Below are 22,393 nucleotides of genomic sequence, written 5' to 3'. Positions count from 1 at the left end.
CAATAGAAGGAGACCACTGCAGAAAACCACAAAGATCTGCGATGTAGCTTTTAAACAAATCACTTTTGAAGAGACAAACGCTTAACTGAGTCTGATGAATGAGCCCGACACTTCCACATGTTATACCTGATGTAATCTTACAGACCCTAACATTGACCAGAAACAAGACTCAACAATAACTTCACATGTGCACAGAGTCCAAAAAGATGGCTACATGCTACGTCAATATTAATTAGCCCAAACTGCGAGTTCTCTATATTCTCACTCAATGGCCATTAAGTTGCTACAGTTTCCATTATGTTTTCAAAAAGAAGAAGGTTCCTATGGCTACACAGGCCACAGGCCCTAGAAGAAAATCTACTATCATGCTGCTAACTGGACACAGAATTAAATTGACTCCTGCAGATTTATTGTTGTTCCCGTAGATCAATGCATCCCTCAGCCCTCAGCTGGGAAGCCTCTCCTCGCACTGTGAAGAACACAGTGACTCACAGATGGTCAAGGTGCAGAGCGTAAGACTGCAGAGTGCTCAGTTAAGTGGGACTTGTTTCCTATAGCCACTCTTCCCAAGGCTCCTGGGGATCATGGCAGAAGGGACAGGAAGCCTCAGTCAGAGCTGGCAGTGGTGGATGGCTACAAAGGAAACATCCTCTTCTGGGCACAGCCGGGCAAGCTGCACACACAAATTCACGGTGGTTGTCACGGCACTGCGAATGCCTATCCAGACCACATCCCGACATAAAGATGGGGGCTGAGCGTGAAACCCCACTCGTAGCAATGGAGTTATTGGCAGCTGGGAGTTGCGAAAGACAGGGCTCCTGGGGAGTTAGCCATGCTCCAGAGGAAGGACCGCACATCCACTTAGAACTTGGGTAATCACGTAAGAGAAAAACAAAACAAAGCAAAGAGTTGGGTGAGTAGAGAAGGAAGATGGATCTGGGACGAGATGGGGATGAATGTGCCCAAACCTGTGAGAAAGTCTCAAAGAACTAATACAATTTTTAATGAGGTTTCAATTTCTCTTTCCCATATTACTCAATGTAATCAACTGCAACACCCATGCAGCGTAAATTTTACTTTTTTACCTGGAGTAATAACAATGCTATTAGCTTCCCGGATCATCTCAACTGCATTGTCTAGGTTGATTTCTGTATGTGTGCCAGAAATTTCCATCGGTTTTCCACCAGCTGTTGAAGATGTACCATAACCTCCAAGAATCACATTAGCCAGGGAGCGATTCATTGCCTAAGGGGCAAAAACAGTCACCTATGAGAGTGTGGCTATTCTTCCAGAATACCATGAAGTGTATGTACATGAAATTCAACATCATTTCAAAGGGATTTATTCAATTATTTAAAAAATTTTAGCCAGACTGGCTTCAAAAATCAGTTCAAAACTTAAATAACAGAGACATCTGAGGACCATATCAATTTTAAACAGGTCGATTGCATGCGAATATGTTTTCAAAAGATGTCAAACAAATATTTTAATAGAAACTAAGTGCAAAATATAAAAATTAATGAAAATTTTAGATGAGCTATTATCATCTAGACACTGAATGAGCAACTTCTCTCTCCATATTTAAATGTATTTCACTGGAGTGAAAGAGAACCAGAGATATTTATTAGTAAGAAGAAAACTGTCCACAAAATGACCTCATCTGTCTCTTCAGTAGATTCTGCTACTGCATACAATATGTCAGAAGACAACCGGAAGGGATTCCAGTGGTAATGACACATTTCGTTAAAACTCCACTCAAGGGGGGGAACGTGAGTGTGGACACTCTCATTTCCAAACCTATTACAGCTCATGGAATCCTGCACCTGGTCATCTTAAAGCAGATGATCCACCATTCTACGTGCTCCTACAGGCTCCACCTACAAAGTGGTGGCTGAGCAGGTGGTTTGCTTTCAGTTTGGGCTCACCCTTTTCACTAGTAAGATAACCTCAGGAGGATTATTATTCCAAGTGTGCTTACTTATAACCATCCAAGAACGACCCTTACAAATGCCCCAACTGAACCAAAAGATAATAACAGGTCTCGTTTTGTGAAGAACAGCTGGAAGGCAGGCAGTAAAAGGAGAGAAACTAAATGTTTTAGGGAAGAGAACAGATTTTAAGAATTCAAATGGCCTCCTGTTTTGGTTAGGGTTCTGTTGTTGTCATAAAACACTCATGACTGAAAGCAACTTGGGGAGGAAAGAGTTTATTTTGCTTACACGTCCATGTCACAGTCCATCTCTGAGAAAGTTCAGGACAGGAACTCAGGCCAGGACTGCTTTCTTATGGCATCCAGGACCACCAGTTCTGGGGTGGCACCACCCAGAGTGAGCTGGGCCTTCCCACACCAATCATCAATCAAGAACAACACACCACAGGTTTGCCCACTGACTAATCGGGCAGGGGCATTCTCTCAATTGAGAGTTCCTCTTTCAAAATGACTCTTGCTTATATCAGGTTAACACAAAACTAGCCAGCACACACACTATTCATGAATCAAAGTGTTTTACATGGGGAGAAAAAAAACTCAAAACCATTTAAAACCTATTTCAATGGTTATAGTTCACCCACTATATCACTTAAAAGCTTACAGTTATTAATCTATTACTTTGTTTCAATGGAAATACTCTATTTAAAAAGTTAAAAAAAAGTATTTAGAAATCTTCAATAATACCACATCAGAAAAAATTTAGGCCATCCATACAACAATAACTATGCCAGGGACAACCTTACAGAGACAGTTATACAGCCTGGGAGGTCTAGCAATACGAAAGAGGGGAGAAGGAATGTGGAAAAGAGCCACACTTTAATAAATAACGTAAATTTCAAAGATGATGGATAAGGGGATAAGAGAAAGTTTGATGTTTTGAATTAACATCCTAATCCCAGCCTGGCAGGAAGTTTATAAACTCCTGAATTAAAGCTGAAATAGTCATAACCGGGACTCCCCAAACATTCAGATTTTGCTGTCTATAAATCTTTCCCAGTTTTGATTAAAACATTCAGAGATTCAATTATCGAAAACTATGTTACTAAACTCTTGCCATTAAAAATTAATTTTTAAAATCTATTTTGGGGGCCGGAGAGAAGGCTCTGTGGTTAAGAGTGGTTGCTGAGCAAGCATGAAGACAGGAGTTTAGATCCTAGTTACCACGCTCACCCCCTACCCCAAAAGCTGGGCACGGTCCCACATACAACAGCAACCTCTGCACTGAGAAGCAGCCCTGAGGTGGGTTGCTAGCCTAGGCAAAACCGTGAGCTCCAGCCTCAGTGTGAAACCCTACCTGGAAGGATCAAGGCATATAGTGAGAAAGGAAGACCCTCAGTGTCCCCTCTGTTCTCCATCCATACAGACCTATGTGATCCAACACACACATGTGCATAGACATACATGCATACACCTCATTCATGCACACACAAAACAGAACTATTTAGACATCGAGGTTCCTGTTAGAGAGAACTTTTCTCCAATGGACAACGAGTCTTCATCAATTTATGACCACGCCAACAGATCACAGAAGCACATGGCGTGGAGAGAGATGTGGGAGGACAGGAGCCCACCATTCTGCCTTGGCCTAAGAAGAAGCATTGTTTCTCCTATGAAACGGACCGAGAGAGGAAGAAAGAATCTCTGAGGACATTTAATGAAAGTGCACTCACTCACTTGGAATGGAGAAAAAAATAGTGGCTGAACAATCAAGGTCTACTCGTTAAACGCAAAGCAAAATTATATCACCATTATGTGAATTCCATGTGGTCTCTTAAAAATTACATTACTTTTCATCTCTTAATTTACCATTGCAACATTGTGTTCACAACAAATGTTTAGGGTTTACAGCTTTGTGTTGCTCTTTTTTTCCTCCCTTATTTTATTTGCTTCCTTAAGTGATTCATGAGACCATCCTGTGGCCATTTATTCACAGATTGAGGGGTTCTCAGATTCCAAGACCAAGAAAGAAAAAAAATTGCCACACTGTCCGAGTCTGTTCCTTTTGAGCTAATTAGTCCCATAATGAAGGCTGTGTTCTCCATTAAAGAGATCATTAACTCACATAATTCTAGCTACACTGAAAGAAATTCATCTGAAGACAAAAGAAAGGTTATAAAATAGCCAAAAACCAAAGCAATAGCATATATACCATTCAGTACTGTCTCTCGTCTCAATGTTCTGTAGATACTGATTAGTCAATCACAAAGAAAAAAATAAAATAAAATTCTGTTTGGCTTGACTTTTGACTTCCTTCATTCTGTTCTATATCCATTTGAAAAGAAAGAGAGTTTTTTGTTTGTTTGGTTGGTTTTTGTCTGAAAAAAAAATGCTTTTCCAGTTTGCTAAGAGCTCCATCTCCCAGGTGATAATATAAGCAGAGGGACTACGGAATCATAAAGAGGTTGATTATTATGGCACGGCATAAAGCAAATCATGGATATGAGTTTGCTGTTTGGACAATGTCAATGTCTTTTCAGTTTTTATTATATGGTTTGTTGTGTAACCACAGCACTGGGTTCAGAGGCTACCCAGAGGAATTCACTGTCAGAAGAAAAATGTGATTTTCGAGATTGTGGTTAGTCACTTGGGGAGCATTCCTTTTGTTCCCACATAATAAAACCACCCTGCTTTGGTTTGGACTGACATGTTTGCTTCAGTAAACACTACAGAAGGTCAATGCACTGGTACCATATGGACTCTAATAGCATCTGCTAGTATACCCATAGACGGCACCAAAATAATAGGTAAACTAACAAAATTGCCCTTTAATGCCCTTTAACAAATCCATGACACTAGAAGGAAAATGACAGCTACAAGAGAAATTTAGGGAGAAGAAAAAACATCTACTTTTAATGCCTTAAAATATGGCAGACTTGTTTTCAATTTGTTTTTTATTTGTTTCTCACTGGGCTATCATTGCGTGTGGGAGTGCAGGGAGCAGTGGAAGTGCACAGTGCCCATCACCAATAAGAGCTTGGGCTGTGAAGGTTCCCTGGATCCTCTCAGCATCAGCAGAAGCCAACAAAAAAGGCCCCACGCCCTCGGGCCATTTCCCTGTACTGATGCATAGAGGAACACTGCAACCATAACAAAGTTCAAGACATTTCGTACTAGAAGTTTGGATATATAATGATAGAGCCATATTTATATACTAATGTGTAGATGCATAAAATGTATTAGTTATAAAATTAAATATTAGAATAGCATAATACATTAAAGAGAGGGTGAGCATGAACACGACGATCTGGAACTAGAATATCAAATGTTAACAGTTAAATGATGACTAGGAATTATGTCATTTTATTTCCCCTTAACCTTTTCTACCCAACCAAATTCCCGATATTTTGTACTTCTATAACCTTCTCTCTGAAACAGAATCTTCACAGGTACAAGCTGACCTTGAAGTCTCCATGGAATCCCAGTTGCCTGCAAAGCTCAAGGATCTTCCTACTTCAGCTTCCCAAATGTGTGCTGCTATGCTTCTTTTGTAGGAGGTTTTTTTGGATTTTGTTGGTTTGTTTTTAAACTGTGTAGCCTTGGCTGGCTAGGTACACACTATATAGACCACATTAGCCAAAACTCACAGAAATCTACCTGCCTCTGCCTCCCGTGTGCTGAGATCAAAGGTGTGCACCACCACATCTGGCCGTGGAGTAGTCTTTTTAATTAAGGCTTCAGCTGTCCTTAAATCCAAATAAACACACATACACACAATTATTATTATTATTAATAGTATTAATCTGATCTCATATATTTTTGATACCAGAAAGCTATAAGAACATATTAGTATAAGATCTCAAAACATCAAACTTTCTCTTATCCCCTTATCCATCATCTTTGAAATTTACGTTTATTAAATTTATTAAAGTGTGGCTCTTTTCCACATTCCTTCTCCGCCCTTTCGTATTGCTAGACCTCCCAGGCTGTATAACTGTCTCTGTAAGGTTGTCCCTGGCCTAGTAATTGTTGTATTGTTGTATGGATGATACTGGACTTTTTTTTTTTTTTGATGTGGTTTCATTGAAGATTTTAAATACTTTTATTAACTTTTTAAATAGGGCTCTGTCTTTCAAAAAAAGTAATAGATTAATAACTGTAAGCTTTTAAGTGCTGTAATGAATTGACTACAACCATTAGAATAGATTTTAAATGGTTTTTGAGTTTTTTTCTCCCCATGAAGTATTCATCATGCAAAACGCTTTGATTCATAGGGTGTGTGCTGATTAGTTTTGTGTTAGTTTGATTTAAGCAAGAGTCGTTGTGAAAGAGGGAATCTCAATTGAGAGAATGCCCCCGCCAGACTGGTCAGTGGTGCACTTTTTTTTTTTTTGATGATTATGACAATTGGTGTGGGAGGGCCCAGCTCACTCTGGGTGGTGCTACCCCAGTGCTGGTGGTCCTGGGTGCCATAACAAAGCAGACTGAGCAAGCCATCAGGAGCAAGCCAGTAAGTAGTTTCCGTCTATGGCCTCTGCATCAGCTCCTGCCTTGAGTTCCTGTCCTGAACTTCCTAAGTGATGGACTGTGATGTGGACATGTAAGCAAAATAAACCCTTTCCTCCCCAAATTGTTTTTAGTCATGGGTGTTTTATGACAGCAACAGAACCCTAACTAAAACAGGAGGCCATTTGAATTCTTAAAATCTGTTCTCTTCCCTAAAATATTTAGTTTCTGTCCTTTTACAGCCCGCCCTCCAGCTGTTCTTCACAAAACTAGAACACTTATTGTCTTATGGTCCAACTGAGGCAGTGAAAAAAGAAGACGCACAGGACTAATAAAGCATCTAAAATATGAAAGGACAGAACAAAGGGAGAAAGAGGAGGTCGTTTTACACGAGCATACAGAAGAGCGTGTGTGTGACCAGCACCTTTTCCTGGGTTACTATAGTTACAACATCTGAGTTACTGGGGAAGTTACTGTGCAACTGTGACCACAAAAGCAAAAAGAGACTGGACAGGGAGGAGAAGGCAAGAAGTTAGAGACACAGTTTAGAAACTTGGAATATAAACTGCTAAAATAATGATAACAATAATAATCTAAAGAAAACCATGAGAGAAACACGGGTGAAAATGGGAAGGGTACTCAGGATGCCCTCTCAAGAGCTACATTTAAGTCCTTCCTCCATCCTCCTGTACTGAAAGGCCACGAGCACTGACAGAATTCAAGTCTTTTGCCAGGCGTGGTGGCACATGCCCATAATCCCAGCACACAGGAGACTGATGCAGGTGGATCCTTAATTTGAGGCAGTCTTAGCTATGTGGTGATATACTGTCTAAAACAATCAGGCCAAAAAAAAAGATAAAATAACTCAAATCTTGCAATTTGATTTCAAAACTCATATTTCTGACAAATGGCCTTTAAGTAATTGTGAAGATCTGCTGCCCCCTGCTGTTCACTTGAATTTTCCAACTGAAACACAGTAAGATGGTTTAGAAGCCCACTTTGGAAGGAAACTGTTTCTAAAGAACTAAAAGCAACTTTCCTTTAAAGGTACTTGTAACTGAAACACCACAGAGCCTGGAAGTTAAGTTCTCAACAGGATATAAAGTTTCCACATCCCAAATCTTCCGAACTACTTGGGAACTGCTACAAGCATAATAGTCAGGCTGTATTAAACCTGGCTGCCTCATATTTGGTTTCTAGCCATAAATAAAGGACATTGAGCTTATAATTCATGTTCCTAGAGAAGCTAAATAAGAAGGTGAATCCAAAGGCAAACACATGGGCATCCTCATGAATATTAACCTTCATCAGGCGATGAAAGGAGACAGAGACAGAGACCCACATTGGAGCACCGGACAGAAATCTCAAGGTCCAAATCAGGAGCAGAAGGAGACGGAGCATGAGCAAGGAACTCAGGACCGCGAGGGGTGCACCCACACACTAAGACAATGGGGATGTTCTATTGGGATCTCACCAAGGCCAGCTGGCCTAGGTCTGAAAAAGCATGGGATAAATCCGGACTAGCTGAACATAGCGGACAATGAGGACTACGGAGAACACAAGAACAATGGCAATGGGTTTTTGATCCTACTGCACGTACTGGCTTTGTGGGAGCCTAGGCAGTTTGGATGCTCACCTTACTAGACCTGGATGGAGGTGGGCAGTCCTTGGGCTTCCCACAGGTCAGGGAACCCTGATTGCTCTTCGAGCAGATGAGGGAGGGGGACTTGATCAGGGGAGGGGGAGGGAAATGGGAAGCGGTTGCGGGGACGAAGCAGAAATCCTTAATAAATAAATAAATTTAAATAAAAAAAAAAAAACCTGGCTGCCGAGCCCTGTTTTACAAGATGAGCAAAAACACAAAAAAAATACTTTTATTACAAAAAGGTAACTTCAGTATTTTAATTAACCTGATATCTCTCAAGGAAAATAAGATGCTCAAATGTTAAAATGAAGGTATTCTGTAACCCGATGTAACCAAAGAAGCAAGGTAAGTGTAGCTCTCCCCTCCTATCCTGAAAGCTCTTTTGTGTAACACATGGAGACGATTAGAAAGATCCACAAGTGGCCGAGACACAGAGACTAAGTGACCGAGGGGTGCCCAACCCCAAATGATGGTGTTTGCAGTGCAGACCGCACACCTAAGACTCAGGGGAAACAGGAGGAGGAGATGGAAACGTTGTAACAGCCAGAGGATGACGCTTGAGAAGGACATTGGAAGAGGATGGGCCTGCTGCTGGACAGTCCCCTAGATGTGACAAGGGGAAGCCAACCTTGAAAGCTCAGCGAGAAGGTCGCCTGAACAAGACTGGCATAATGACATCGTGAGTTGAGCACCAATGTGGCTGGGGGAAGTTCCACAAGCTCCCACCCTCGGTGGAGAGCTACAGGGAGTCAATGGCTACTGAGAAAGAGTGAATCCAGTTCCTCCAAGGAATCCTAAATGGTCAGTCCTGGACATATGTATATATAAGCAACACTAAGGAGACTCAGTATGCTAGCTATACATATGCATACCTACACTACAGAAGAAAAGATCTTAAGTTGTGGGGATGGCATGGGAGAAGTTGGAGAGGGGACGGAACTGTGAGTGACAGATATAGTGTTCATGTATAAAATTCTCAAAACTAGTAAATTTTTTAAAAAACTAATTGGCTGGAGTAATGGCTTAGCAGTTAAGGGCACTGGTTGCTTCTGGAGGGACCCAGATTTGAGTCCAAGCACATGGCTTACAACCATGTCACTTCAGTTCCAGCCCTTGTCTGGCCTCTGCAGGTACCAGACATGAAAGTGGCACACTGACATTCATGCGGACAAAACACCCACAGCACATAAATAATCTTTTTTGTTAAAATTTAATTAAGCCAGAGGTATAAAATTGTCGTAAATATATTATTAAGGTTATCTGTAAACCCGAGATGTCTTTGTAAGCCTTGGGGTAGGTTTTTTTAAATGATCTTTCTTTTAATGATGTATTTATTTTTATTTTATGTGCATTGATATGTAGCCTGCATGTATGTCTGTGTGAGAGTGCCAGATCCCCTGGATACGGAGTTATGGTCTATTATAAGCTGCCATGTGGGTGCTGGGAATTGAACCCAGGAAGGGACCTTTTTTTTAATTTAAATATTTAGAGTTATACCTTACATAGACTTGATAAAGATATAGACATTGAAAAAATACAAGTTTGTTTTTTTAAGCGTGTTTGTTATAAAGTAATGCAAATGGGCTTCAACAGCAATCCAAAACTATTCTGTAGAAAATAATAACTATAATTTAAGCAAGTTACTTCTTGTCAAATTTATAGTTAATTATAAAAAGATACCTTTTGCCATTAAGGAGAGAATTAATTAGAAAAAAAGGAAGATGGGAAGTATTTATATAGCTACTTTTCTGTTCTGGTTTCTTAAAAAAAAAAAAAATCACATTGACCATAAACCTTCATGATAAGCATTCTAATAGAGAACCAGGAGGAGCGTGGTCAGAACAAGCTGTCTAGAAACACGTGAAAATTTAAAAAAAAAAAGTCTCTAACATTGAGTACATTATTTCTAAGAACTGTGTCTTAGGAGTGAAAATGGAAAGCTATGAGAGGGAGTCATGAAGCCCCACCCCTAGCTGAGGAACTCAGGGCCTCAGGGGGGAGATGTGGTCCCAGAGAGTCTACCCATGCTCTGGGGGAGATGTGGTCCCAGAGAGTCTATCCATGCTCTGGGGGAGATGTGGTCCTAGAGAGTCTGCCCATGCTCTGGGGGAGATGTGATCCCAGAGAGTTTACCCATGCTCTGGGGGAGATGTGGTCCCAGAGAGTCTACCCATACTCTGGCATGTCATCCTACACCATGCACATTAAGTGGACTTAGTCACAACAGGGGGGAAGTTGAGAAGGAACAGTGGTTGGAGGTGAGGAGGACATGAAGGGGAGAAGGAAATGGGGGATGGATTATTGTTTCGTTTTGAGACAAGGTCTCACTGTGTAACCCTGGCCAAACCGGTCTCAAAGTGAGATCTGCCTACCTCTGCCTCCTCCCAAGAAGTTGGATTAAAGGCATGTGCTACCATACCCAACAGGGGGGTTGGATTTGACCAAAACACAGAGAGATAGGGAGAAAAAGGAGAAATAGATAGGGAGAGAGAGAGAAAGAAAGAGAGAGAGAGAGAGAGAGAGAGAGATGAAATTTTCAAACAATAAAACACATGAAGATGTACTACATAAATAAAAAATCAAATAACCTAAGTTGTGAAGTACTGGGGAAAATTAAATAAACTTTGTATAACCATATGATAGATTACTATAAAGCCCCCTAAATATATTTTAAAGGCATCTTTCATGATTAAAAAGGCAAGACTATGTAGCTTTGTAACATTTTAAAACTTAAGTGAAAGCTAGGCACAGCGTGTTATCACAAATTCCTGCAATCCTAGCACTTGGGAGACTGAGGCAGGAGAATCTCAAGGCCAGCCAGGGCTCTGTACCAGGAACCTGTCTACAGAGGGAAAAAAAGAATTGACAAATACAATAAGGTCAGACAAGTGAATACACAATACTATACAAACAAAAAAAATGGTAAAAAATAACCAAAAGTAAACATTATGTATTTCCCTCCAGGCAGAGAAAGGTATTCAAAGGGTTTGACTTTAAGTTTTCCTAAGTCTTTGTAGTTGAATATCTTTAAATCAGTCTCAGAAATTTGCTCTGAAAACCCTCATATTCCTGCTGAAAATAATTAAAACCAATAGATCTATTTTTACTGTAAACAGAATAAGGATCAAGCACATCCATGCCTCCAGGAGATCATTTCCACTCTCTTCCACATGCGTCTCTTACCACACACATGATGTATGACAAGATGGCACCAGAGGAGCCGATAAGCGCTCCCACGATGGTCAGCAGGTTGTTGTTGAGCAGGAAGCCCTCGGCACACAAGGCCCAGCCTGAGTAGCTGTTCAGCACGGTGATGACAACAGGCATGTCAGCGCCCCCAATAGCAGCTGTCAATGTCACACCCTAGTGAGAAAACCAAAGCAAAGTCCCAAGTGAACATACACAATCAATTCTCTAACATGCAACATCTTCGTAATCACTCCAATTGTCTAACTAACACATTTCCGAAGAAGTTCTGCTTCTGGCGATGACCAAGTCTGCCATATGACCAACTCTCTCATAGACATAGCAACCGTGAACATCTGTCACCACCACCCCAAAATCCCACACACAGAAGTAGTGATAAAAATTGGCAGAAACTGGAAAGGAGTCTCCACTAGGGAAAATTAAATGATACCAGGTTCATGTCCCAGCTCTTGATGGCCCCTGCTGGTATCAAGGGGAGGAGATAAAACTAAGGTCAGCAATCCACAGTCTGACTGGCTGGCGATCCAGAGGACATGGTTTTGGTGACAAAGACATCTGGAAAGTGAAAAAGAAAATCCTACAAAGGAGCAGGCTCGAAGGATTTCTACACAAATACTGTGAAGAAACACGACCCAAATCTCTAGCTGATATGCAAAACTCTGGGTCAGACTCCAGGCAATTCTGCTAAGGACAAAAATAACAACAGGTTTCAGACACTGTCCCAAAAGAGTCAGAAGTTGAAACTTCAGTCTAACCAAATTAGCTGCCCCAAAACAAAAGTAATACCAAAAAAATGTAAATTAAATTGTGAATGGTCATTGATAACTCTACATGAATACAACAGAATCCAATGTGTCTAAAAAATTCATTAACAATGTCCATGATGCAATTCAAAGTTATTAAATATAAGGAAGTAAAAAGGCCTACGGGGAGCAGACTTTTTTACTATTCATTCCATAAACCCCTCCATTTCTGTGTTTTGTTTCTATGAGGGTATATAAGCCAAAGGTAATTAAAAATACCCTTTGAGAGGCTAATCAACCCAATTATAAAATGGGGCACTGAGCTGAACAGAGAATTCTCAACAGAAGAAGTTCAAATGGCCAAAAGACACTTAAGGTCATGCTCAACTTCCTTAGTGATCAGGGAAATGCAAATCAAGACAACTTTAAGATACCATCTTATGCCTGTCAGAATGGCTAAAATAAAAACACCAATGATAGCCTTTGCTGGAGAGGTTGCGGAGAAAGGGGTGCACTCATCCATTGCTGGTGGGAATGCAAACTTGTGCAACCACTTTGGAAAGCAGTGTGGTGGTGTCTCAGGAAATTCGGGATCAACCTACCCCTGGATCCAGCAATACCACTCTTGGGAATATACCCAAGAGAGGCCTTATCATACAACAAAAGCATATGCTCTACTATGTTCATAGCACCATTGTTTGTAATAGCCAGAACCTGGAAACAACCTAGATGCCCTTCAATGGAAGAATGGATGAAGTATGGAATATATACATATTAGAGTACTACTCAGCAGTAAAAAACAAGGACTTCTTGAATTTTGCATACAAATGGATGGAAATAGAAAACACTATCCTGAGTGAGGTAAGCCAGACCCAAAAAGAGGAACATGGGATGTACTCACTCATATTTGGTTTCTAGCCATAAACAAAGGACATTGAGCCTATAATTAGAGATCCTAGAGAAGCTAAATAAGAAGGAGAACCCAAAGAAAAACATATAGGCATCCTCCTAAATATTAACCTTCATCAGGCAATGAAAGGAGACAGAGACAGAAACCCACATTGGAGCACCGGACAGAAATCTCAAGGTCCAAATCAGGAGCAGAAGGAGACGGAGCATGAGCAAGGAACTCAGGACCGCGAGGGGCGCACCCACACACTGAGACAATGGGGATGTTCTATCGGGAACTCACCAAGGCCAGCTGGCCTGGGTCTGAAAAAGCCTGGGATAAAACCGGACTCGCTGAACATAGCAGACAATGAGGACTACTGAGAACCCAAGAACAATGGCAATGGGTTTCTGATCCTACTGCACGTACTGGCTTTGTGGGAGCCTAGGCAGTTTGGATGCTCAACTTACTAGACCTGGATGGAGGTGGGTGGTCCTTGGACTTCCCACAGGACAGGGAACCCTGATTGCTCTTTGAGCTGACGAGGGAGGGGGTCTTGATTAGGGGAGGGGGAGGGAAATGGGAGGCAGTGGAGGGGAAGAGACAGAAATCTTTAATAAATAAATAAATAAATTTAAAAAAAATATCCTTTGTGTAACAGGGAAATTTTCATACTGGCAATAAGTTCCTCTTAAATATATTCATCATTTCTCAAAAATAGCAATTATTTAAAATTTTAATTTCTATATTATAGGTTTGATGACAGGAACTTTTGAAAACTTCTGCTTGATTAGATTAAAAATATAAGAATTATTTGATTTTATTTAAAATAAAACAAAAAAATCACCACCAGATAAGACAGAAGAAAACTGGATTTTAAAAGACACAAAGACAGAATTTCAAGTCCCTTTTATTGTTCTAAAGTGTGTGTGCTGATCCATGCCTTAACTCTATGATCACTCGTGAATATGTCCCATGTTTCTGAATCACAGAGTCGGTATTTAAAAAGAAATCACAAGATAGCCTTACTAGGTGTTGTGAATATTTTCTCAACTTATAATGTAAAGGCCATCTACAGAGTATAGCCAGTCTAGAGGAGCGTGACAGAATTCCATGTAATAGCATCCTCTACTAATAAAATGCCAAACTGCAACAAAGACAGAATCTCTGTTTATCTCAATATATTAGATGCAAAAGCCACACAAGATAGGGAGAGAACACCCATGGACGGATGAACTCTGCCGGTGAATACACTGGATTTATTAACTGTAACCCATCACACATAATTAGTGGATCCCACATCACATCTTCCAGGGACCATGAGAGCAACTTACAAGCTGTGGCCGCCTTACACACATTATACAAACTCAGAAGCACTATTTGTAGAACTTGTGATATGGTAAGTGTTAAAACAGAGTTTAAGTCCTTGGCTTTTAAAATTCCCGTTCACCAGCACATTGGCACAACGAAAATTTCAGAGCACTAAAGGTGTCTGATGTGACAACTTTAAATCGCCAGTTAAGGGAACATCATTTTCTTCTCGTACTTTTAAAACGTTCAAGAAAGTATGGAATATATACACATTAGAGTACTACTCAGCAGTAAAAAACAAAGACTTCTTGAATTTTGCATACAAATGGATGGAAATAGAAAACACTATCCTGAGTGAGGTAAGCCAGACCCAAAAAGAGGAACATGGGATGTACTCACTCATATTTGGTTTCTAGCCATAAATAAAGGACATTGAGCCTATAATCCATGATCCTAGAGAAGCTAAATAAGAAGGTGAACCCAAAGAAAGACATATAGGCATCCTCCTGAATATTAACCTTCATCAGGCGATGAAAGCAGACAGAATCAGAGACCCAAATTGGAACACCGGACTGAAATCCCAAGGTCCAAATCAGGAGCAGAAGGAGAGGGAGCATGAGCAAGGAACTCAGGACCGCGAGGGGTACATACTGAAACATTGGGGATGATCTATCGGGAACTCAACAAGGCCAGCTGACCCGGGTCTGAAAAAGCATGGGATAAAACCGGACTTGCTGAACATAGCAGACAATGAGGACTGCTGAGAAGTCAAGAACAATGACACTGGGTTTTGATCCTACTGCACGTACTGGCTTTGGGGGAGCCTAGACAGTTTGGATGCTCACCTTACTAGACCTGGAAGGAGGTGGGAGGTCCTTGAACTTCCCACAAGGCAGGGAACCAGGACTGCTCTTTGGGCTGATGAGGGAGGGAGACTTGATTGGGGGAGGGGGAGGGATTTGGGAGGCCATGGAGGGGAGGAGGCAGAAATCTTTAATAAATAAATTTTAAAAAAAAAAAGTTCTATATTCTAAAATGATGGGCATGTAACTGTTGGGGATCTTGAAGAGACAGAAACATGATCAGACTGTAATCTAATGATATATCCCTGACTCTCCTCCAAGTATTTGCTTCTCCATCTCCAGCAGCTTACCATGATAGTAGAAAGGGCAGACACGGAGCCCAGACAGGTAATGCCAGTGGTAAAGCTGGGGTCGGCCATAAATGGGATGAGTCCACCCGCACTAGCAGCCAGCAAGCCTGCATTGAGCGCGTGCCTTCCAGGGAGCAGCAGAGGAGCTGACTTCAGGACACCTGGGCCAAAGCAGAGGTTACTCAGAACCCAGAGTGTGCTGTGGGAAACCCCATACGTCACTTAATCCTAAGTTACCAAAACTTACTATCAGAATGATAATGTGGTACTTCAGACATCACTTTATAGCACCAGATAAGAAACATAAGACATGTTAAAAGTTCTATATATATATATAACACACATTAGCAGAGACAAGAAAATATGGTTCAACTTAACTGTTCTTTTCCCTACTTTTTGACCACATAATTTCTTTACTAGGTCATGGAATCTTAAAAATTGATTTTTTTTCTGTATGACCAACACAGAAGTTATTAAGTGTGGTTTTGTTTATTTACAACTTCAATACAGAATTCTAGGACATTAGCATGTCCAATGCTATCAACTGGGCCCAAGGGAGAAGAACCCCTGTTAGCTATTTCTAAAGAAACAGCCTGAGACAAGAATGGGCAAGACTTGAGGTTCGCTTGTGATTTTTTTTTTTAAGTTTCATGGAAGTTTCCCCATTTAATAACTTTATTATTCAGAGGCAAAAACCATATTTTTACATCACAAACAACTTTCTCCAGGGACTTGTTTGTGACCGTGCTGCACAGAGGCTCTCTGGATTTTTCCTTCTGCTTCCATTTTTGTGATTCAACATCGCAATAGTAGAATTTGCCTTGGCACAGTGCTAAGACGTGTTGTTTTTCAGAATGAGTTCCGTTAACCAAACTTACTGGATAATAAGAATCTCTCTACTCTAGGAAACACAAGTTCATTTCTGCAGAACATATACAGACATCCCTAAGCAAAGGCCAGAGAGGTGCTATTTTGATCATATGTATTAAGAAATATCCCTTAGTGTCTACAAACGTCTGTGTACTAATTTCTACTATTAGCTGTGTGCAGAAGAAATGGCTCTATGCAAGCTTAGAGCTCCTAAGAATTAAAATGTATTATCTTTCTGAGGGAAAATCTTTTACATGTGTCTGAGCGCTATACAAACTCACGGACACCCTGGCCCTAAATGATGAATATTTACCTCAAAGTTACGTCAAATCACTTACCCTGTAATTTTCCATAGGCAATAAGAGACCCACTGAAGGTGACTCCACCGATGTAAGTGCCAAGGTAGGCCACAATCTTGGTGAAATTTGATGTCGCGTCCATTGCAAAATGTGGATATTCTACAATGTACTCAGCCATGCAAGTAAGCACTGCCGCCAAGCCCACTAAACTGTGGAAAGCAGCGACCAGCTGAGGCAAGTCAGAAATCTGGATGCGCTTCGCAATCGCCAAGCCTGTCGGGGACACCAAGGCCAGGGAGGAATTTAAATCTGACAGACCTTCGGAGAACGGCAACCGGAAGGACAGGGTTTGCATCACTGTCGCAGATGAGCGTTGCCTGATTCCTAGTATGAACAACCATTTTCCTTCCAGTGTCTTTATTGGCACAAAAGGACCAGCTTTCCTGAGGAAGTATGGAAGGCAGCCTAAAGCTAACGCTCTGCTGGGAAAGATTTACCAGCCTGCTCACAAGATGCATGTACGAGTTTATATAAAGGTAAATGCACAACCTTCAAGTAATAAAATATGCAAGTGTGAGTGTGTGTGTGTGTGTGTGTGTGTGTGTGTGTGTGTGTGTAGGGACTTAGGAGAGCATCAGATATCCTGGACCTGGAGTACAGATAGTTGTGAGGTGCTTAACATGGGTGCTGGGAAGTGAACTCGGGTCCTCTGGAAGAGCAGCAAGTGCTCTTGACCACTACAGCGGCTCTGATGCCCCAGCAAATGCAGCCTTCTTTATCCCAAGTTCTAAAAAGTTATTGATTTCATAGAATGACTGTGTCGATTCTGCCAAGCTCTTGTACCTGTAGCAAACCTAGAATTTTCAACTCATAAGCACATTTCCCACATACATATCAGTAAACATTTTCTTTACATTTAAAAGGGTAATTCGAGAAAAACTTCTGTTTGTGGTATGAAACGTAAGATGCAAGAGAAAACTTGGCCCCTGTAACAAATATGGAGAGACTTCTTCACTAAAGATGTAACAGTTATCAAACACAGGAAGAATATTTGCTTATTTTGGGCTAATCACAATGTAAACGCCATAGTCTCATTTTAAACTTAAGTTATATTAAATTTTTCTATCATTTTGTTAGGTCTAGACAAAAAACAATGGATTTGTATTTTGTCAATACTTTCGCCAAGAATACTTTTAACCTGTCAAGGCCTTGTCATCAAACAGGAAATGGGGAAGAAATTATAACAGTCTGCTGTTACATAGTGTCTCTACTGTAAGCCAACACAAATAACCTAAGAGCATCATTTAAAAGTCTAGTACATTAATTACAAAGGGGTATACTGTATTAGTGGTACCTTTGTTTCTGAAGTATTTTAAGTTTATTTTATTTTTTACTTATTTTTTCTTTATGTATATGAGTGTTTTACCTGCATGTATGTCTACACATTGTGTGAGTGCCTAGTACCTTCGGAGGCCAGCCGAGGTAGTTGGTCCCCTGAAACTGTTGTTATAGATGGCTGTGAGCCACCATGTAGATAATGGGAACTGAACCCAGTTCTCTGGGAGAACAGCCGGTGCTCTTAACCACTGAGCTGTCTCTCCATCCCCTATTTAATTTTTAATAATGGCTTTATTTTAAAAACCAGCTCACAAAATTCTGAAAATCTGACAAGAGTTCCAGCATACTACTAGAGAAAATTAAAACAGTGGTTGTTCTACCCAGTCACGTGTTATTTGAGTGTTCAGCATTTATGAACAGAGTCTACTGCTGTCTATAATCGGCAGAACAAAAGATGAGCCTACATATAAGTGTCCCAGTCCCCGATCCTGTAAGCAGTAAGTGGACATAGTCAGTAAGGGAAAATAAGAACTTCATACCGCATGGGATAGTCTTTAATCCCGCTCTTTAGCTCAGTTGGGACACTTTCCCATGTTTTTAAATGTCGGTATTTGAATAAGAATTTGAATAAAAATAAGCTATGTGGTTTTTATCCAAGGAGCAATGTTCCTAACCATGCAGTCCTCAAACCATATTCCCAATATTAAAAAGTTTTTTTTAAATTTTAAATCTCTGAACCTAACTTTCTTCAGATATATGAAGGACATGAATGTATCTGAAGGCAGAAGTCCAACAGTGCTTACCGATGGTACCACCCATGGCCATCACACCAAAGTCCACCAGCGCTTACCTATGGTACCACCCATGGCCATCACACCAAAGTCCACCAGCGCTTACCTATGGTACCACCCATGGCCATCGCTCCAGACATCTGAGCTAACAGTTGTGGATCTGGCTTCAGACCTCCAAGTGTGGCTGCCAGGCCTCCTGCAACCCCAATCATGCCTAACGCATTGCCAAGTCGAGCTGTTCCCTGAGTGGAGAGGCCGCCCAGGGCGCCAACACAGCACAGGCCTGAGCCCAGGTACATGATCTGATCAGAGGAAAGAAAAGAGGCTATTAAAAACTTCAGTCTGTCAGCACAGCGAAGACCTCTCTTGTGGACCGCGATTCCCTAAAATGTAAATTCAGACAGTCAACAGATAAATATGAACTCTTTTGATAGCACTTCAAAATATTTTCCTATCCACTAGGAATGTAAATATACTACATACTTTAAATTATAATTATGCCATATATACAAGTTGGATTTGATAGTATATACAAATATACAAAAGCACCTGAACTTAAATGGGGTTGTTAGATTTTAAAACACTAAAAGTGTCCAAATGCTACAAAATAGCCAACCCATGTCATTGGTACCATGAGCTATGCCTTAATTATATATACAATAACATTCTCATGGCAGCCACGGGAGAAAAGAACCATTATCTTCACTTTATAAAAAGGGAAAAAAAGCTTCTGGGGTTTACATGACTTATCCATGGGAAGTGAAGTAAGCTGCAAGCTTAGACTTCAGACTCGAGTCTCTCAACTCCCTGGAGTTCACTGTGGAATCTATTCCTCCCAGGATCTGCCTGTCTCCCCCTCTGCAGTGCTAAGATTACAAGTATGTACAGTACCACACCCAGTTTTTATCCACACAGGTTTTGGGGATCAAACTCATGTCTTTGTACTTGTACAACAAGCACTTCACCAGCCAAGCCACCACCCCAGCCCTACAACAGTGGTTCTCAGTATGCTGGTCGCAATGCCCTGGGGTTGAATGGCCCTTTCACACCACCAAAACACATTATAATTCATAGCTACCAAAAATACAGTTATGAAGTAGCAACGGAAATCATCTTATGGTTGGGAGTCACCACAACATGAGAAACTGTATGAAAGGGTTGCAGCATTAGGAAGGTTGAGCATCACGACCCTACAACATAAAAAAAATTAAATTCTAGGGGTCTGGAGTGATGACTCAGTGATTAAGAGCACTGGCGGCCCTTACAGAGGACCTGGGATCAATTCCTAGCACCCACACACTGGCTTTAAAGCAGTCTGTAATTCTAATAAAAGTGGCTCCAGCCCCTTCTTCTGACCTCTTGGGGCACCAGGAATGCATTTGCAGAAACATGTATGCAAGTAAAATACCCATATACACAAAATAATAATTAAAAGACAAAATGCATCTTTAAAAAAATGTTTAATTACTATATTTTCTTAAATGCATTGTATAATGTCTTTTGTTATAAACATTTTTCGTTATAAAAACTGTGATGTATTTGTGGAGGAGAGAAGTGCAAACGTTTCCAGACTGACCACTGGTCACTTCACTGTACCCTCACAACAATCCACAGGCTCACGAGGAAAGTACGACTGTCTTCTCAGCAGTTTCTACACGTGAAACCTTAAAACAAGTAAGTCAGCCCACACCAACTCCTGGTCCTCAGGAGATCAGAATGCTCTGTTGGAACAGGGCATTTCCAGGTTACAACTGTATCTGCTGACAGGGCTGAATGTTCTCGATAGTTTAAATTCTGTAAGCGAAATAATCACAGAAGGGAGAACGATACGGTGGTAAAAACGAAAGCACTCAAAGGTCTCTTACCTCTTCAATGTTATAACCACTGTAGAGGGCAGCTAAATATCCACCCACGAAAGTGCCACCAGGGAGGAGATACAGGTAATTGTATTCTGGAGGATCCGTGGGTCGCTTGAACATGTCCAGCATTCTCTGAGTCACCAGAAAGCCACCTTACCGAATCAAGAGAAAGAAAAATGGCAAGAGGTATCACATAGGACAGCATGACCCTTTTTCATATGCTAGAATATCTTTATTAAACATATCTGTATTGCCAGCTATCCAGAGTGACAACTATTATTCCAAGTAATATTTTTTGACCCTCAGAAAACAGTCATTCTATTATTAAAACCAGTTCCCTTAAGGTGGATGAAGAATGGGGAACCCTCAATCCAGTTAAGAAGAAAACTCGCTATCAAAGCAGGGCCAACTGTTTCCGCATGACTAGAAGCAAATGGCCATTTAAAAGCTTGAAAATACAAAGGAGTAAAAGTCAGTGTTTTTCTCTGATAGGCTACTCTGCTTGTCAGACTCTGTAGCAAATGATAAAGGGAAAAACACTGCATCAAAAGACTCCAGGTTTCTTGGACAGAATAAGGAATTCTTAGCTCTAAAACAGCATCAAATGAGTGTCATACATGAGTGGTGTGCTAGCCTTTCAGTTATCAGGAACAAACAGAGTCGTGATAAGGCAAAAGACTAAAATCCTATCTGCAGTTGTACTTATTCAGAGATGTCACGGTGATAGCAGAAGTCAACATAATGCAAAGCTATGCATTCCACAGTTTTCCCGTTAGCTTCTAGCATGACATCCTTAAGTGGCTGAAGGTATGGATGGATTGGTTCTTTATCAGTGCAGTTTCTAACCAATACAGAGAGGCAAAATATTTTATCTTCCTCCCAAAGGAACATTTGTGGCCTGAGAAGCCATCTTTAAAGGTAAAGTCAAATGCTTAAATTCAGAAAGTCTATTTTACATGGCTTGGTATTTGCTTCCTATGTCACCCAAAACAGCCTGCCTGGGCTCTTTCTTCTTCCTCCTACCTGCAATGTTGACCGACGATATGAATGTAGCAAGAGCAGCAAGACCCTGGGAAGTCGTGGAAGGATAAAAATGTCCTCCCATCAATGCCAAACCACCGACCGCAGTCAAACCTAGAAAGAAAATATCAACATGGTGAATAAGTACAGGAACCTCTCCACATTCAATGGAATAACCGAAATGCTTGTCATATCAGAATCCTATCAAAAGACAAGACAGCCTTCTTACATCTTCATCAAAATGATAAGTGCAATCTTCCTGATCAAAACTGTTGACAATATGCCTATGCACCTTTCTTACCTGAAGTACCATTGTGGGTAAAAAGTTAACAAGCCTCGCATCCATTGTCTTGAGGATATGACCTTCAATTTTCTACCAGTGATCTCATCATGGTAAGTCATCACTGTCACTAGAGCCTGGCTTATAGGGAAATGTGACAACCAAACTACAAGGAATTAATCATGATCTGTAGGCATTGATCAGGTTGCCACCAATTTGAGCTTTCCTGTATGCAGCACTTTTTAAAACTGGATGTGCTCCCTACAGAAATCCTAGGAGCTATGCCTAGGACATTCCAAGAGATAATCGTGTGCTCCACCATGCTGGCTACTCAGCTGGGTCTCATTCCCTCACATCTAAGCCAATGTTGGAGGTTGAAGAGAACAGCTCCTTGAAGTCACATGCACTGCTGTAAAAGCTCTCACCAAAGAAATATGTTTGATGGTACCATTCCCTAGCAAGGGGGCTCCTGTCATGGAATAATGCTCTTGTGCCCTGCAAAGATTTGCCACTTGTGTTGGTTTAAAAAGACACTGATTGGCCAGTAACCAGGCA

General features: G+C 40.9%; 1 protein-coding gene across 4 annotated transcripts in view; it reads right to left on the bottom strand.

Moving 5' to 3' along the window:
• Nnt (nicotinamide nucleotide transhydrogenase) overlaps positions 1 to 22,393 on the bottom strand; it is a 92,789-nt gene that overhangs the window by 22,397 nt on the left and 47,999 nt on the right. For all 4 annotated transcript variants that reach the window (XM_041646381.1, XM_041646383.1, XM_041646382.1 and 1 more), the window contains exons 12-18: positions 21,562 to 21,672; positions 20,545 to 20,690; positions 18,786 to 18,981; positions 16,590 to 16,823; positions 15,382 to 15,542; positions 11,262 to 11,441; positions 1,086 to 1,245 (exon numbers count right to left, since the gene is read on the bottom strand). In XM_041646381.1, coding sequence (XP_041502315.1) covers positions 1,086 to 1,245; positions 11,262 to 11,441; positions 15,382 to 15,542; positions 16,590 to 16,823; positions 18,786 to 18,981; positions 20,545 to 20,690; positions 21,562 to 21,672 — 1,188 coding nt within the window. The remainder of the gene's footprint in view (positions 1 to 1,085; positions 1,246 to 11,261; positions 11,442 to 15,381; positions 15,543 to 16,589; positions 16,824 to 18,785; positions 18,982 to 20,544; positions 20,691 to 21,561; positions 21,673 to 22,393) is intronic.

The sequence above is a fragment of the Microtus oregoni genome, unplaced genomic scaffold (assembly GCF_018167655.1).
Source record: "Microtus oregoni isolate MIOR12 unplaced genomic scaffold, Mior012 000132F_ref0000261, whole genome shotgun sequence".
Taxonomy (NCBI): domain Eukaryota; kingdom Metazoa; phylum Chordata; class Mammalia; order Rodentia; family Cricetidae; genus Microtus; species Microtus oregoni.
This window is presented reverse-complemented; position numbering and strand designations above follow the sequence as displayed.